Raw genomic sequence first — 18,382 nt, forward strand, 5'->3', positions numbered from 1 at the left:
GTTTTCGTTCTAACCATCTTATTAATTAGGGACCGGTTTTTGCTTGTAATTAACTTCCTTTGCCTTAGTTTTAATTAACTTGACTGAAGCCCTCTTAGTTGTTTCTTTTTTCCTTAATTAGCAGCCAAACAATAATGAGACACAAAACAAACAGTGTTCTTAGAAAAAATCAGAAAAACAACAGTTTTGCAAATGGCTGCTGTGGAAGAATGAGAGTAGCAACAAGCCATGGAATTAAATGATATGTTTAATTAACAGCAAGAATTGGCTTCTTGGGCGGCACGGTGGTGCAGTGGTAGCGCTGCTGCCTTGCAGTTAGGAAACCCGGGTTTGCTTCCGGGGTCCTCCCTGCGTGAAGTTTACATGTTCTCCCCGTGTTGTGTGGGTTTTCTTTGGGTACTCCGGTTTCCTCCCACAGTCCAAAGATATGCAGGTTAGGTGCATTGGCGATTCTAAAAATTGTCCCTAGTGTGTGCTGGGTGTGTGTGTACCCTGCGGTGGGCTGGCACCCTGCCCAGGGTTTTTTTTCCTGCCTTGCACCCTGTGTTGGCTGGGATTGGCTCCAGAGACCCCCGTTACCCTGTGTTAGGATATAGAGGGTTGGATAATGGATGGAATTGGCTTCTCATTAAGAAAATGGTTGGAGTAAAATTGCTTGGAGTTTAAGCCCCAATTTTGCTGGTCATCTGTTGGCTCGTTTCACATCACACTTCTGTTTGGCTGTCATTTAATAACAATTCAAAGAACTCCATCCATCCATTATCCAACCCGCTATATCCTAACTACAGGGTCACTGGGCAATTCAAAGAACTGAATCCTTAAAAACAGGACTATTAAAATGAAGGGGAAAGAAGTTAATTAGCAGTGAAAACTGGTCACTGATCAAGAAAAGCGTTAGAATGAAAACCTGCATGGCTTAAAGCAGGGGTGCCCAACTTCAGTCCTGGAGGGCTGCAGTGTCTGCAGGTTTTCATTCTAACCCTTTTCTTAATTAGTGACTTGTTTTTGCTGCTAATTAACTACTTTTGAATTAATTTTATTTGACTTGCTCTTGAAGACTCAGACCCCTAAATTGTTTCTTTTTCCTTAATTAGCAGCCAAACAATAATGAGATACTAAATGAGCCAAAACAGGACCAGCAAACTGTGACCATCATACAATATCTGAAAATAAAGAAAGGTGAAGGTCTCAGGAATGCTGATCTACTCTTAGAAGAGAGAAAATCCACAATTTTGGAAATGTCTGCTTTTGCAAAATGAGAGTAGCAACAAGCCATGAAGAATAAAGAACGCGTTTAATTAACGACAAGAATCATCGCCTCATTAAGCAACTGGTTGGAGTGAAATTGGTTGGAGTTTGAGGCCCTGACTTAGTTGGTCTTCTGTTGGCTCACTTACTTCACATTACACTTCTGTTTGGGTGCCATTTAAGGAAAGAAATGAAGCAATTCAGAGGAATGATGAAGAAATTCAGGAAAACATTTTTTAAAAATTATATATTTTTTTTAAATTAATTCAAAAGAAGTTAATTAGCAGCAAAAACAGATCACTAATCAAGAAAAGGGTTAGAATGAAAACCTGCAGCCACTGTGGCCCTCCAGGACTGGAGCTGGGCACCCCTGGCTTAAAGGCTCTGGTGGTGGTAATTCCTCACTGATCCACAAGATGGCACTGTTTATTAACACATCTTCTCTTCCTCCCTCTACAGACCAGGGGCCTTATGCATAAATGGTGCATACACACAAAAACGTTGCGTACTCCCGTTTCCATGCTCAAATCTCGATGTATAAAACTTAAACTTGGCATAAAGCCATGCACATTTTCACGCTAGCTCAAACCCTGGTGTACGCAAGTTCTCCACTCGGTTTTGGAAACTGGAGGCACCCAGCGTCAAAGCAGTGCTACTGTTCCTGTGTGGTTTCCCTTTCTTTTTTAAGTGCACATCCTTGACACAGCTTTAAAAAAATACACTGAAATTAACTGCATATTGTTTATTACTTTAAGGCATCTGATTGTAATTAACCTGTAACAATATAATGGTCCACAGAATGGCCATACTATTCCAAATACCATAGCTGCTTTAGCGTTGTTACCCTCACTGCACCTTCTTCTTCTTTCAACTGCTCCCGTTAGGGGTTGCCACAGCGGACCATCTTCTTCCATATTATTCTCACTGCACCACTCGGAGTATTTACAGTATATCACTGTATCTGGGTGTGGAATCACAGCTCTACAGTAGCTGATTGGAAAGAGAATTATCAGGATACAGTATCAAGCACACGCTGCCTCAGTCATGCTGTCTATTTGAACTGCTCTCATACGGCAAACACTTCATAGCCTTTCGTGGTTCAGAAACAGTTTCATCCCAAGAACTATAAATGCACTCAATCAGTCCATCAAGTGCTCTTTGTAGAACTGTTTGTACTTATTAGTACAATCACCTCACTGTAAACTTGTGATACAGTTATAATATTGCACAACCTGAGCCACTTTATAAAGCGCGTATTTACATATGATGACGATATCATTTTTAAGATGAAATGCAGCAAAATATGTTTATTACATTATACAGATAAAATGTTAACATAATTTAAATAATCTGTATTGTTAATAATTAAACATGTGAGGACACAGTGTCACAGCGCTAGCTAGTTCAAGTTTTATGAAAGTCTACAAAGATTATTTTGGTATTCATCTGTAATAGAATAAACTGCCTTCAATGGAGCGGTTCCAAAGATTTATTGTATTTGCCAACAATTGCCTTCAGTTCATTAAAAATTTCAGGTCTATTGTTAAAACATAAAAAAATTTGACAAAAAACAGGAGACCATTCAGTTCATTAACTCCATTTGTTAAGCTAATAGCTAAGCTGTCCCAATATCTCATCCAGATTCGTCTTAACGGTTTTCAAGGTTTCTGCTTCAACTCCACGTCTTAGTAGTTTATTCCAGAGTCCCACAACTCTTTGTGTAAAGAAGTGCTTCCAGGCTTCAGTTGCTCCAATAACTGCTTTAATTACATAGTCCTTTAAGTGATTCTTCTGGACCCCTGGGACTGATCTGGCTTTTTCACTTGTCAATCAATTAATTTGTAAAGCAGCTTGTGATGACGTGATTGGTAAAAATGCTGCATCAAAGGTACCAATAGATTGTTGTGCCTGAATTGCATCTTTATAATGTTTTCAGTTATCTTGTTGTGTGCTGCTGTATTTAAGTAATTATTTCTCTCCTTGGCTTGCATTTGATTCAATTGATTTACTGTTTATGGAATATTTTCTCACCAATGCACAAAACTTCCCAACTTATTACAAAGGGTTTACCAAATGTTTTAACATAATGGAAAAATCGGGAGTGTGTTCCCATTGACTTTCTTGTATACTGAGATAGAGGAATAGGTCACTTCCAGTTGCTCAATATTTCTAAAATATCATATCTCTTTGTTTCTCATCATAACTAATTGATAATATTGATACCCAATCATTTATCTTTATCTATAATCAAACTTTATATTCAAATTTTTTCACACTCAGAGAGGTCGAAAACAGTGGTGGAATTTTTTCATGATTACATAAGCATTACCTAGATCATGTAGAAAATAAAAAGAGTTATAGCCACCTAAAAACATAGCAAAAGTTTAAGTATTATATAATATTTGTTGCAATAAATTGCTATAGGTAAAACTGCATTTAGCTACATTTAATTGTGATAATGATGGCGGAAATAAAAAAAAAATATCATAAAATTAAATGTATTACCAGGAACACGAGGCAGCTTATTATTCCCATTACATCTTTATATTTACATGACATATTCAATATTTACAAGTTATTGTAAAACTGATGATGTAAAATAAAATTAATAATAGTTACTGAAAAAATATGCGTTATTGAATAGTTTTTAATATTGTGTACACATTTATATTTCCATGACACAAAAATTTGGATGGTTGTTTAAATAAAATACTTCTTCCGGTTGAGTAATTTTTCTCAAATTTCATATCTGTTTGCTTTTTATCATTATACTGTAAATATCTATACAAAATTTGAATCATCTATCTGTAATTATAATCATAGTTTACTTGAAAATTTGAGGAGGTATTCAATTAAAGTACCACTTCAGATTGGCCCAAAAATTGATAAGGTTCCTTATTTTTGATATAAAGCAGGTATACAATAGGTCAAAGTGTTTTCGAGTTACTGTGTTTACACACAGACACACAGACAGACATAATTTTCGGAAATTGTATTTTCAACTCAGTAAGGTCTAAAATGTTTCATCACAATCATGAGGTTGAATTTTTTCACGATTCTTATACTTTCTTTATACTATGTATATGAGAAAATAAAAACCAAAGAAATAAATGCTGCAAATCAATAATAGAAGCTATGAAGCAAACCTGTAGTGTTCTCTTGCTTTTCTATTCTGAATAGATTTTTTTTCAAATGTTTTCAGGGAAGCTCATTATTTTGTTTAAATTGAATGAAAGTCCATTGACTTTTGTATCTAACAATTCACTACAGTAGAGAAAATGTTGTATTTTCTCAAGTTACCTGAAAATTCAAGAATCAAAAAAGTTTGCAAACAGCTAGTTATGAAATCTGTACATGACACATCCATTTTGAAATGCAAATGCATTTCTTATTCCCGGTATATGTACTTTCAGATCAACACCTGTGAGAGATTTATAAGCCTTGAGAAGCTCAGGCACACACACACACACACACGCATGCACACCCATGCAGGCACACACAGATTGGATTTGTTCTTTGAGATGCCATTAGGGGGTGCAAGAGTTCTGTTTTTTGCTCGTGATGCTATCTATTATTTTAGAAACAATTCTGAAGATCACATACCAATGTGTTTTCTCTCTGTTACACAAATACAGCAATAAACATCACACCAAAAAGATGTTCATACTCATTACAGTGGTGTTTAGGGTGTATTGATAATATAAATGATCAATGCTATACTTCCTTTTTGATATACAGATTAAAACCCATTTTCATTTTCTTCCTTTTAAATTATTATCCTACACTGCACAAGAAAAAATAACTGCAATATCAAGTAAAAATTTCAGCATGTAAAGCATAATTACAAAGTTTAATGAAACATTATAGCAGCATAGGTAGTCACTTTGTGTGATATATTTATTTTGTCTGGTAGGACTATTACAGTATACTGGCTGTCATTACCTGGTAGTTGGTACATGTTTTGCAACAGTAAAAAGTAACAAATAATGCATTAATGTAAAAATGCAAATAGATATCACCATCAAATGATAAACATAAATATGAAACGGTTGGAATCTTTAATCTGGCCGACCTTTCAAGACAAACGGTCTTACCATCACACAGCAGCTACACGTAAAGTGTATTTCTATTGTGAATTTGCCTAATTGTGGAATTAAGTCAACTAACCATGTATGCTATTAAATATATTCCCCATTTATAAAATACTAGTTTGTATGGCAGTTCATTTGAATATGATGAGCACCTGTAAAGGTATATTAGAAATTGATTAATAAACACTGTTTGTCTTTTCATACTGGAGACAAAGTTCTGGTCAAAATATTTTGAAGTCTATTTCAAAACACATCATAAATACATTTTGAAGTGTTATCAAGACTACATTTATTTGGGTAACCATTAAAATTATTCAGCACTTTTCTAGTAGCCATTTAGTTACAAGTACAATGAGACATATTTTCCATAATGATTAGAGGGCAATTTTCAACCCATCGAGACCTTCAATGGACAGCATGAGACTCTCGTCCCACTTCCGTCAGCTAGTTAGCACTAACGCATGTAGGACCGGATGAAAGCCTCAGGGGGCTCTCCCCTATTTTTGACCCTCTAAACTCAAAACACACTCATTATAGGCCATTTTCAGTACCGTATTTAGTGCATGAAATTACACCCTATGATAAAGAATAAACCGACAGGTGTCTTCAGCAAAAAGGATCAGAAGGACTTGAAGTTGTGCATGATACATCAGCTGAACCCTGGGGTTCACCCCCTAATGGAATACAAGGGGTCATAGTTAGTCCTTTTCACAAAACATCAAAAAATGGGGATTGGTGGTATAGGCAGGTTAAGATTCATTGTATGCTATTTTGAATTTGCTTATCATGAAAATGATAATATTTGTGACATTTGATTTTTTACTGGGGATCCCAGGCCTCTGAGAATCGCTTCTAGAAGGTTAAAAATGATCCATTTTAAAGGTAAGGTAAGGTATCGTTTAAGACAATTTTAAAGTCAGTTATTTGTGATTTTGAATCCTTTACTAGGAACTTAGCCCTCAGTAGACCCCCTCAGATGATGAAAACCAACAAATGTCTAGTATAACTGAGAATATTTAGCACTTTAAAAGTATACATTTTAATATTTCAAATATATGTCATAACTTTTCTTATTTATTATGTACTTCTGCCTCATGAAGTAAATCATTGCGTTTCTTAAAAAACCCCAGAATTAAGGAGGCTTATGCTAATTGAAACTCTTTTTTTATTTACAAAGCCATTTTGCATCAATAAATAAGAAATGATGTGAATCTGGTCCAATGTATCAGTTAATAGAAAAGTAGCTTATGAGAGTTTGGGCAACTGGATGCGATTTTTATAGATGAGCTTTTTTTTAGCACCACCTTCCTAAAGTGAAGAAAAGGGAAGTACAGACTCCTAAAAATAAAACAAAATGCAGAAAAGAAGGTAAAATATAGTAAAATAAAAAATAGTAACATAAAATAATGAAGGTAATTTTAGAATAATAATTTAAGTTGTCAACAACCTGCTTTGTATTTCTGCTTAACTCAGCAGTTTATTGAAGTAGCAACTTAACATTGGTTCAAGCGTATAAACATTTATTTATTTAGTACAGTTTTCATACATGAAAGTAGTTCATAAACTTCACAGGTTAAAAGACTTTATAAAACAGTATCAATGAGGAATAAAATCTCCAGCTTAATAAACAAATGTTACAGTCAGACAGCCTGGGAGGAGAGGAAAACAAAAACTCCAGCCGGCTGGATGCTGAAGAAATAAATCTGCAAGGGTTCCAAGGCTAAAAGACCACCCAGCCCCTTCTCAGCTTTAATGCTAAAAAAAACTTTTTAAATGTTTTCATTTTTTTAAATGTTCTCTTTGAGATATATAAACGGCTCAAAAAATTAAAGGAACATTTTGAAAACACATCAGATCTCAATGGGAAAAAGAAATCCTCCTGGATATCCTCCTGGATATCTATACTGATATAGACTGGGTAATATGTTAGGAACGAAAGGATGCCACATCGTTTGATGGAAATGAAAATGATCAACATACAGAGGGCTGAATTCAAAAACACCCTGAAAATTAGTGTGAAAAAATGATGCGGCAGGTTAGTCCTTTTTGCCGAAATTTCATTGCAGCAACTCAAAATCATACTCAGGAGTTTGTATGACCCCCACATGCTTGTATGCATGCCTGACAATGTTGTGGCAAGCTCCTAATGAAATGATGGATGGTATCTTGGAGGATCTCTTCCCAAATCTGGACCAGGGCATCACTGAGCTCCTGGACAGTCTAAAGTGCAACCTAGTTGTGTCAGATGGACCAAAGCATAATGTCCCAGAGGTGTTCTGTTGGATTTAGGTCAGGTGAGCGTGGGGGGCCAGTAAATGGTATCAATTACTTTATCCTCCAGGAACTGCCTGCATACTCTCACCGCATCAGGTCATGCACCAGGAGGAACCCAGGACCCACAACACCAGCATTGGGCCTGACAAAGGGTCCAAGGGTTTCATCCCAATACCTAATGGCAGTCAAGATGCCATTGTCTAGCCTGTAGAGGTCTGTGTCTCCCTCCATGAATATGCCTCCTCAGACCATCACTGACCCACCCCCAAACCAGTCATGCTGGACAATGTTACAGATAGCATAACGTTCTCCATGGCTTCTCCACACCCTTTCACGTCTGCCACATGTGCTCAGGGTCAACCTGCTCTCATCTGTCAAAAGCACAGGGCGCCAGTGGTTGACCTGCCCATTCTGGTATTTTATGGCAAATGGCAATATTCTATGGCAAATGGCAATCAGGCTCCATGGTGCCGGGCAGTGAGCACAAAGCCCACTAGAAGACGTCAGGACCTCAGGTCACCCTCATGAAGTCTGTTTCTGATTGTTTGGTCAGATATTTTCACACCAGTGGCCTGCTGGAGGTCATTTTGTAGGGCTCTGGCAGTGCTCATGCTGTTCCTCCTTGCCCAAAGGAGCAGAAACCGGTCCTGCTGATGGGTTAAGGGCCTTCTACAGCCCTGTCTAGCTCTCCTAGAGTAACTGCTAGTCTCCTGGAATCTCCTCCATGCCCTTGTGACTGTGCTGGGAGACACAGCAAACCTTCTGGCAATGGCACATATTGATGTGCCATCCTGGAGAAGTCGGACTACCTGTGCAACCTCTGTAGGGTCCAGGTATCGCCTCATGCTACCAGTAGTGACACTGACTGTAGCCAAATGCAAAACTATTGAAGAAAAAGTCAGAAAAGATGAGGAGGGAAAAATGTCAGTGGCCTCCACCTGTTAAACCATTCCTGTTTTGGGGGTCATCTCATTGTTGCCCCTCTAGTGCATCTGTTGTTAATTTCATTAACACCACAGCAGCTGAAACTGATTAACAATCCCCTCTGCTACTTAACTGACCAGATTAATATCCCAGAGGTTTCATTGACTTGATACTGTACTCTTATTAAAAGTGTTCCTTTAATTTTTTGAACAGTATATTACAGAATACATATTTACTGTATTTGCGGAATTCAGCTAAGCATATCTTTAATTTTTCAACAATACATTTTACTTGAACTGACATATTACAGGAGAAACTTGCACAATCACTGGGATTTTTAAATACTTGTCATATCCTGCTCATATTGGATCTCCACATTGGTACCGGCCTAAGTCTTTGAGGGAAGACCCTTCCAGATTCACATGGCTTAGTCTGCAAGGCAGGACCTGAGTGTCACAGAACAGTTGTGATCCTGGCCCAAAATTCCCAGTCGCCCGTCTCTTTACAGGCTCACAATTGTCTGCACCAGTGCTGAAGGAAGGAGGATTGCTAGCCAAAATAACAGATTGGAGAGTATGTCTCCTAAAACTATAGTTTTAAAGGGGAAAAGCTCATTGTGGTTTCATTGGTGAGCAGTATATAAAGGATCAACGTACACTTAAAATCTATGGATTATACTTTATTTAAATTTTCTGACAGGATAAACCTCAGGTTCTTACAATTTTGCAGTGAGACTGTTTTAAATTTTACTTTGTGTACCTCCTGACCACAAGTTTGCCACTAACTTATAAATAGTACCAAATATACCAGTGTTGCACTTTTGTCCTTTTTTAACAGACTCCAAACACCACATCTGATTAATTACTTAGCTTCATCCATTTTCTAATGAAAGAGATAAGAGAAAAAGATGTGTTTAAGTCTCCAGTTTGACTCGAGGAGGAGTACAGACAGAACAGAGTGGCTACAGGACTTTGTTTTTTACAGGGAAATGTTGATGTTCTTGGAGAAGGTCTGAGCAGTCGCTGATCATTGGTGGCACAACAATCACTACCAGAGGGAGGCTGATTCTACAATGAGGACTCGTTGGCTTTACTTGAGAAAGCACTGCTGTTGCCAATGATTTGCAATACCCTTTCCTTCACTCTTTTATTCTGTCATTCATTCATTGCAAGGATTCTGGGGTTCTTGAGCAGTGTGGTACACTGCTTGGCATCCATGGCTGTGCTACGCTTACTTGAATCCCTCATCATGGTACACTTAAGGCTGGCTTGGAAATCAACTGTGGAATGTGTCCTTTCCTTTGCAGCCATGCTGGCTTGGTTGGACTTTCTGATAGTGCTGGTATGTTTGACAGATGTGCTATACGTAGTACTTCGTCTTGTCCAGTACCTTGTTAACTCAAGCTTTTCCTCTCTTGACATTTTTATGAATGGGCACCATTTTAAAGCACATTTAAAACCTGTTCGAAACCTATGATGAAATAAAAAAAAAAAATTATATAAAAACAAAATAATGGAGGGATTTTCAAACAGGAAAAGGAATTATCTTGTTTTCTAAAATCATTACACATTTTTGTAATTCAAAATGTTTTGCATACTTGCTTGCTCTGTAAATCTCTATATATGTTTTGTAATCTCTTTTGGATAAAATATCAATTTATTAATCTCACCAAACTCTGTTGTTACTCCAGTATTTTAAAAGAGTGAGCTAGATCACTAAACTCACAATATTTATTAAACCATTCATCCATCAGTTTACTCAATTACATTACATAGGTACTGAGCGTATCTCAGCAGTTGTAGGGAATCAGTCAACTTGAGGGCACACTACAAGATGTCAAAAATTAAATGAATTTTTCAAATTTGTTTTTACTTACTTTTTACCATTTGAAGATGATTGTGGTGACATCAACACCAGGGCCATTTTTGTTTCAGCTCTTGAAATGGAACAAATTTCTAGGTTGTGTTCACACATATGATGTTAAGAGGTCAAGACATGGATTTATTAATGTCTACACTTTGGTTCTTCATTGAAAACTCCCAATGGGTAAAAAAAGTTTATTATCTTACATTTGAAAACTTTTGTTTAAAAATGATTTTACTCAAACATTATGGGGTACACTACAGCTAACAGTAATGTCCATGACCATGTTGTTGAAGAGAAATGAAACCACCTAAATTCAACAAATCTTATAAAACTGAATTTAACTGACATGCAGTAAATAGTAGTAGGAACCTAAAAGCTGAGCTTCTATTATAATAGAACATCCGATCAAGCAGGCAAAGTAATGATCTAGAATATGGAAAAAGGCAAGGCTGTTTTCATGGTGAACTTCAACACAAGGTTACACTCATTAAAGAGGCATTACCTATATGAACGTTTTTATATGACAGGTGTCAGGGTCAGGTTAATTGACTTGTTTGGGGTCATACAAGGAGTTAGCAGGGAGAATAAATCTGCAGCTCAGAGCTTATTGGAAAGCTCCTTAGGAAATAAATGTACAGACCAGCTTGTGATGATGTTATTCCACACACAAAGTGCTGCTAGTTTGTCTTCAAAGCATCTGGCCAGTAGGATAATTAAATTGAGTTATTACATGTCTTAAATGTGCTGTTTTCTGCCCTTCCTTCTTAAAATCTGCAACTCTCCCAATCCAAACTAATCCATGACATCAATCTGTTTGTGCCCCTCTGACCAGATACTGTGTTGGGCTGATCACATTTACAAGCCAATATTTGAAGTGCTATCCATACATATGCAGGTGTCTCAGCATCTGGGCTTAATTTAACTGCTGTGAGGATATAATTAATCTATAATGAATATTAAAACATGTCTGCTTTTTTATTCTTTCTTACACTGAAGGTTTAATCTCGTTAAATATGCCCTTAATGAATGGAAAGGAAAGCAGTAAAGCTTAGCCCCAAATCTTAACTGAATGTATTGGCCCAAAATTGCCATTGGTGCTAAGTAAAAGGACTTAAGAATCACGGTGAGCTACAAATGTGCAGTAAATGCCTCAAATCATTATTGCTGGATTTTACCATCTTGTTACGCAAGTTGTGGTGGACAGGACTATATACATGCTGGGAAGTCTGGGCTTATTTTAAAAAAAATCTAACTTTTTACTTCTTCATTATTCAATTTAAGCACTTCCAGAGAAATGTCAAAAGTACCTTTCACTTAGACAGCAGTAAATGATGGGGTTATAGGTGGTGGAGCTCATGGCCAACCAGAACACTCCAAGATACACTTGTTGAATGTGCCTCCAACGGTAGATTCCCTTGTATAGCCATCCCAAGAAAAAATAGATGTGATATGGCAGCCAACAGATGGCAAATGTTATAACAACAAGCACCATCATTTTCACAACCTAAAAAGAAATATATTATTTTCCTTTTAGATAGATAGATAGATAGATAGATAGATAGATAGATAGATAGATAGATAGATAGATAGATAGATAGATAGATAGATAGATAGATAGATAGATAGATAGATAGATAGATAGGAACAAAATACAATGTCCACTATATATAGTTATTTATTTGTTATCGTATATATTGAAAATTCATCCATCCATCCATTCTTTATCCAGGTGCTATGGGGGTAACTTGCAGTTGTGATTAATAGATAGTTAAGTGTGAGGCCATTTGCAAAGTTCAGACATCTTTGCTTCAAACTCATTCTTACAGTGCATGCAATTTCATTTATGCTTGTCATCTCTTGCATATTTACACATTATTTTTTTAAATCACAAGATTGTCACATTATTTTTTACCCTATTTTAGTTATACAATTGTCTTTATTTACATGCCTGCGTTTCTATCTATTTATTGACATATTAACAACCAGTCTGACAGCCTTTATTTAATTAATATCTTTTGGAGTGCTGCCCATTTGGAAAGAATTTTCTGTGGGCAGGGCTGGCACTAGAATAGCACATGCCTTTGACAAGATCTGAGATCTGGTAGGAGTGTCAGAGAGCCAGGGAGAATGAAAGAAAAGAAAGAGAGGTCATCCACATGCTAGCAATACGTAGGAGCCACTATGTGGCAATAGTGGCACAGATGTGTGTTCTCCTATGAAGTTAGAAGAGGTCTGCCTGGATATTAGAGGTCAAGCATTGCCATTTACATTGAGCAGGCCCAACCATGTAAAAAGACAGTAAGGCAAAGGAGGGCCAAAACTCCTTCAGACCAATATGAGGAAATGTATGTGTTGCTCTTTTACAACATAAGCCTAGGAGACAAGGCTCATGAATGACTGACAAGGACTTTGGGGTGCAGGGAAACTAGGAACCCATTATGGGCACTAATCATGTAGTTCATTAGCATACAATATAAAAAGCAATTCCAGATTGAGTGGGGTTTAAAAGCCTCCTCTAACCAGGAGAAAGAGTTTGGGATCATGAGAGGGAAATAGGAAGAGGTACTGGTGTGGAGAAGGGAGAGTGGTACTTGAGGGCTGGGTAAGTTTGAAAGCCTTTAAATAAGGGAAATCCCAGGAGTCATTTGGAACAGAAAAGTCGTATTTGTTTATTTATTTATTTTTTGATTTTGGCTTTTTGTAACCAACCTCTTTTTTATTTCATTATAAGTACACATATTTTGAAAGCTTTATTCTATGGTATGTGTTAAGAGGTACCCAAAAGTGATTGAAGGGTGTTTATTTATTTATTTACTTACATAAAAAGATTAAGTCTTATATATTTAAGGCTGAATTGAAGAAGAACATGATCTAAGATACTAACAAAAGAGCATGTCTCCATAACGTATGCAGGTATCTGTCAAATAGACTCAATAACAAATGAACAAGCTACAATGTTTTAAAGTTATATCTCCAGTTCATTAAGACAGCAGCTACTAATGGTTGAGCAAATTTCTTAGATAATAATTTACATCTCAAATCATTCTGGGCTTTATGTACTTTTTTCTTACCTTATTGAACTTTACTTCATTTCTATAAAATTATTCCCATTTGTCTCAATTTAATGAAAAATGAAGCTCTCAAATGATCACAAAAGAGCAAGAATACTGAGACGTGTTTGTCTTTTGTGGCACTAATTTGTTTGTGCTTTGAAATAGTCGGAGACTTACGCTCACCGGCAATAGACAGGTACTTGAGACTCAAAAAAGGAACCAAAGTAGCTCAAATTATTGGCAGTGCATTGAGAAACGAACTCATTTGCTGCCCTAAATCGCAATCCCGCACTTCTACCTTGCCTAAAAAAAAAAAACTTTCCTGTCTACATACCATTAGCTAGAAAATAGTGACTTGCTCTGCAGTGAGCTCAATAGGGGAGCTTGTCAAGGAACTCATTTCCTTATCATTCAGAGCCAGTGGTAATATAAAAATGCAAAGATGCAAAGTACTATTAAGATGTATTGCATTATTCTTTTCTGAAACATTTGAAATTTGTTTACTTAACAGGTGTGACAAAAGATGGCCTATTCAAGCTATCAGACTTGAATGTACATATCGGGCTTTTTCCACTGTTAAACTCATCATTTAGGAGTAAATTGTAATGTTCTAAATGTGCTAATTTGTTGTGTATATATACATATATATATATACTCTCTATATAAAATCCTAAGCCTAAAAGTGCAACGATATTGTGGAACGTATATCGAATATAATACATATAATATATGTTTGGTATCAATCTTTTCAGAGTTTATCAAACTTTCATGTGATTTTGTTAGATTTTCTGATTCTTATTCTGTTTTTAAATTATAAAGTAAAATATCAAGAAAGTCATGGTTTATAAGAATGTCAGTTAAAAGGAATGGATCGTTTATTTAGTCTTAAGAGAGTAAATATTTTATTCTCATTTCATGATTTTTTACTCTGTTAAATAATAATTACTTTTTCTTTAACAGATTTGTAGAAGGGGCGGCACGGTGGCGCAGTGGGTAGCGCTGCTGCCTCGCAGTAATGAGACCTGGGTTTGCTTCCCGGGCCCTCCCTGCGTGGAGTTTGCATGTTCTCCCCGTGTCTGCATGGGTTTCCTCCCACAGTCTAAAGACATGCAGGTTAGGTGCATTGGCGATTCTAAATTGTCCCTTGTGTGTGCTTCGTGTGTGTGTGCCCTGTGGTGGGCTGGGCTTGGCTCCAGCAGACCCCTGTGACCCTGTAGTTAGGATAAAGTGGGTTGGATAATGGATGGATATTTGTAGAATTTCGACTCCAATAAATAATAATTTTTCTTTTGTACATTTTCTAGTATTCTGGCTTGCCCTCTGAGTATATATATATATATATATATATATATATATATATATATATATATATATATATATATATATATATATATATATATATATATATATATATATATATATATATATATATATATATATATAGCACACATGCGTGTCTGAGTACCAACCCGAGGTCAGAGGGGGCACTGTCACTATCTGTCTTGTCTATTCCCTCTGCTGCTCAGTGAAAATGCCCCAGGAGGCTGACTGGCCATGCCAGATGTGGAACAAAGTGACATGTAGAGTCCCAAAAACAGTTGGGATGCCAACCCGGCCACCCTGTTTTTAATTTGAAGCACCACAGAAAATAATAAAGTTTCAAAGAAATAAACAAGCACATGGGGGTGCTAGAACACATATCAACCAATTTAATAGCATGTTTATATCAGTAGGCCTGACTGGGAGCTCCATCCTCTTGAAGGCTCAGGTTGAGTGAGACACCGCCTTCTGGGGATGGCCATTTTTATATGTTTCTCACCAGAGTTTGGGGAAAGGTCGGTTTGGGAATGATAGGGCCTTCTGGGCATCTTCTCTGAGCTGCAGTGGGAAGAGGCAAAACAGTTTTGACAATATGTCCTCTTCTCCCAGGGTGGTACTGCATACCTGATCAGAGCCGGTAAGGTGGTCCTCAGATCCACATGTGTGACTGTGTGTGTGTGTATTATATATATATACTGTATATACACTGTATATACTGTATACACACACACACACACACACATATATATATATATATATATATATATATATATATATATATATATATATATATATATATATATAGTGATGGGTGATGGACAGCCGGCTGTTGATCCCGGTCAACACTTCCAGGACGCTAGATGGCATCCTCCCTGCAGCCTAGAGGTGTCCCGGATTCCCGCAGGGCTTTATTGAAAATGTAGTTTGGCTTCACAGCCCTGCTGGGTACCGTGGGTGCCGCCAGGGGACGCTGCAGAGAGACACGGAGACTTCTGTTTCTATTATAGCCTGGAGGTACTTGCAAGTCACGAGGACTGAAGAACTGAAATACGTCCGGGCTGAAGAAAAAGAAGAGTTTTCATCTGACCCGGAAGTGTTATGGAAGCACATGGACTGAAGGACAGAAGCACTTCTGGGTCAAGGACTATAAAAAGGACTGTGGGAAGCCCAGAAGACTGAGACGGAGTTGAGAGGGAGTGTGACAGAGCTGCTGGGAGGAGAGGAGGATTATTGTATTGTGATTATTGATTATTGTGTATTGTGGTGGAGTAGGTGCTTTGTGCACTTTATAGAAGAAATTAAAATACTTCTGGGTGCTTTTAAACAGTGTCTGTATCTGTCTGTTGGGAGAAAGGTGGGCATAGCGCCACCAAGCATCCATTAACTTACAATATACAACAAATAAATCATGAATACATTGACAAAATTTGAAAAAAAGCATAGCAGTTTCACTGAAAAAAGCTTCCCTGTTAATTTAACATTTTAATGCTCTAGAAGAAAATTTTTGTCAGTACAGACAATATCAAATATTTTTATTTTAATACCATTACCTTTTAAATATATAATTCATTTTGAAATGATTACCTAATTATTTGTTTATAGTTGCTATTTTTATCATCTTATTATATTGCTATATGTTCATAATTTGACCTTTGCATAATCCAGCAATGACAATTGCTGAATATATAACTTTTTAATTACTTCCATGTTGATCAGACATTATGAGTTCTGTATCGTGAAATGGTCAACTCGTTTCACTAATCACTCAAGGCTTGTAAAAAACACCAAAATGCCTTTGTTGCTTCATATACCAGATTTTTGTACTGTAGTGCACACACTGTACATAGCACATAATGATTTTAGTATCCTTTTCTTTTCTTAATGTATCCACCATCGGGCTGTTTTAAACACTTACTTTCCTTTTGGAGTGGAGTTGCTCCTGATATTTATTAGACGTATCACCAGGAACTTTGCTTCCCCATAAATTGTAGCCAATGACTGTGTAGCAGACACCAATGATGAGGAGGGGTGCTACATACACCAGGACTATCACTATAACTTGATACCTGGTTATAAAAAAACAGATAAAGATGTTAAAGAAAACAATATGAGATGATATGCTAGCAACTACAGAACAGAACATGGTCCAGTTATAATTATATTGAGATGAAAAGAACTATAAGAGTGTGAGAATGTCTTTAAAAATCATGAAAATCTTCATCATTTATGTCACACATTAATATTACATATTTAGAAAACACTTTTGCCAAAAATGAGCTGCAGGGGCAGGATGCATAATAACTTATGATTTTTAAGCACAGACTGCTTAATAAACTTCTTAATGGACACAAAGAACTAATAACCTTAAAGTGTAAAGTGTAGTGCACTTTCCACCAGACCATACCAGCTGCTTATACAAGTAAAATAGCAGATAAGCAAATAAACATTAAAAATTACAAAAATAAAACTGCTTCTTGCTTTGTGTTTAATGCAGGAATAGACTCTAGCCTTCCATAGGAACATAAGAAATTTGACAAACGAGAGGAGACCATATAGGCCATCAAGTCCCATTTTTTAGCTGATAGCTAAGATGACCCAAAATCTCATCCCGATTTTTCTTAAAGGATGTCAAGGTTTCTTCTTCTGCTCCATGTCTCAATAGCTTGTTCGAGTGTCCCATAACTCTTTGCGTAAAGAAGTACTCCCTGGCTTCAGTTTTAAATGCAGGTTCCCTTAACTTTCCACTGATGTCCTTGACTATGTGATTCACCCTTAAGCTGAAAGAATGTTGCTGGGTCTACTTTATCAATACCTTTGAGGATTTTAAATACCTGGATTAGGTCCCCCCACAGTCTTCTCTTCTTTTGACTAAACAGGTTTAATTCTCTGAGTCTGTCACAGTATGACATGTCCTCAAGTCCTGGGATGCACTAGGTTGTTCTCCTTTGAGCAGCTTCAAGTGCTGCTATGTCTTTTTTCTACCGTGTTGACCAGAACTGCACACACTACTCCAGGTGTGGTCTTACTAGTGCATTGTATAGTTTGAGTGTAACGTCCCTTGAGAGATATCCAGCAGTTTATATGATATAACCTAACATCTTCTTTGCCTTTTGAATTGGTTCTGTGTATTGCTTAGTCAAAGAAAATGGTGTGTCAGCATAAATGCCTAAATCCTTTCCAGAGGTTTGTTCTTGTATGACGGTGTCTCCCATCTTGTATTTGTAACTTATGTTCCTTTTGCCCATGTGTGGCACTTTGCACTTTTCTACATTACACTGCATTTTAAAGATGTTCACCCAGTTCGGAAGGTTGTCTAGGTCTTTTTGAATTCTTTTTGCTACATCCTCAGTTTCTGCCATCCCTCCAATTTTAGTGTCACCTGTGAATTTGATAAGTTTACTATCCATCCATCCATCATCCAGCCCGGTATATCTTAACTACAGGGTCATGGGGGTCTGCTGGAGCCAATCCCAGCCAACACAGGGTGCAAGTCAGGAAACAAACCCCGGGCAGGGCACCAGCCCACTGCTGGGCACACACACACACCCACAAACCAAGCACACACTAGGGACAATTTAGAATCGCCAATGCACCTAACCTGCATGT

The 18,382-nt window shown here is 37.1% G+C and overlaps 1 protein-coding gene across 1 annotated transcript in view; it reads right to left on the reverse strand.

Moving 5' to 3' along the window:
* Positions 1–8,722: 8,722 nt before the first annotated feature.
* Positions 8,723–18,382, reverse strand: part of LOC120542970 (neuromedin-K receptor-like) — an 80,329-nt gene continuing 70,669 nt past the window's right edge. Inside the window, exons 3-5 of the mRNA XM_039775745.1 lie at positions 16,692–16,842; positions 11,711–11,907; positions 8,723–10,007 (exon numbers count right to left, since the gene is read on the reverse strand). Of these exons, the coding sequence (XP_039631679.1) occupies positions 9,692–10,007; positions 11,711–11,907; positions 16,692–16,842 (664 nt within the window). The 3' untranslated portion in view covers positions 8,723–9,691. The remainder of the gene's footprint in view (positions 10,008–11,710; positions 11,908–16,691; positions 16,843–18,382) is intronic.

Source organism: Polypterus senegalus, chromosome 13 (assembly GCF_016835505.1).
Source record: "Polypterus senegalus isolate Bchr_013 chromosome 13, ASM1683550v1, whole genome shotgun sequence".
NCBI lineage: Eukaryota > Metazoa > Chordata > Cladistia > Polypteriformes > Polypteridae > Polypterus > Polypterus senegalus.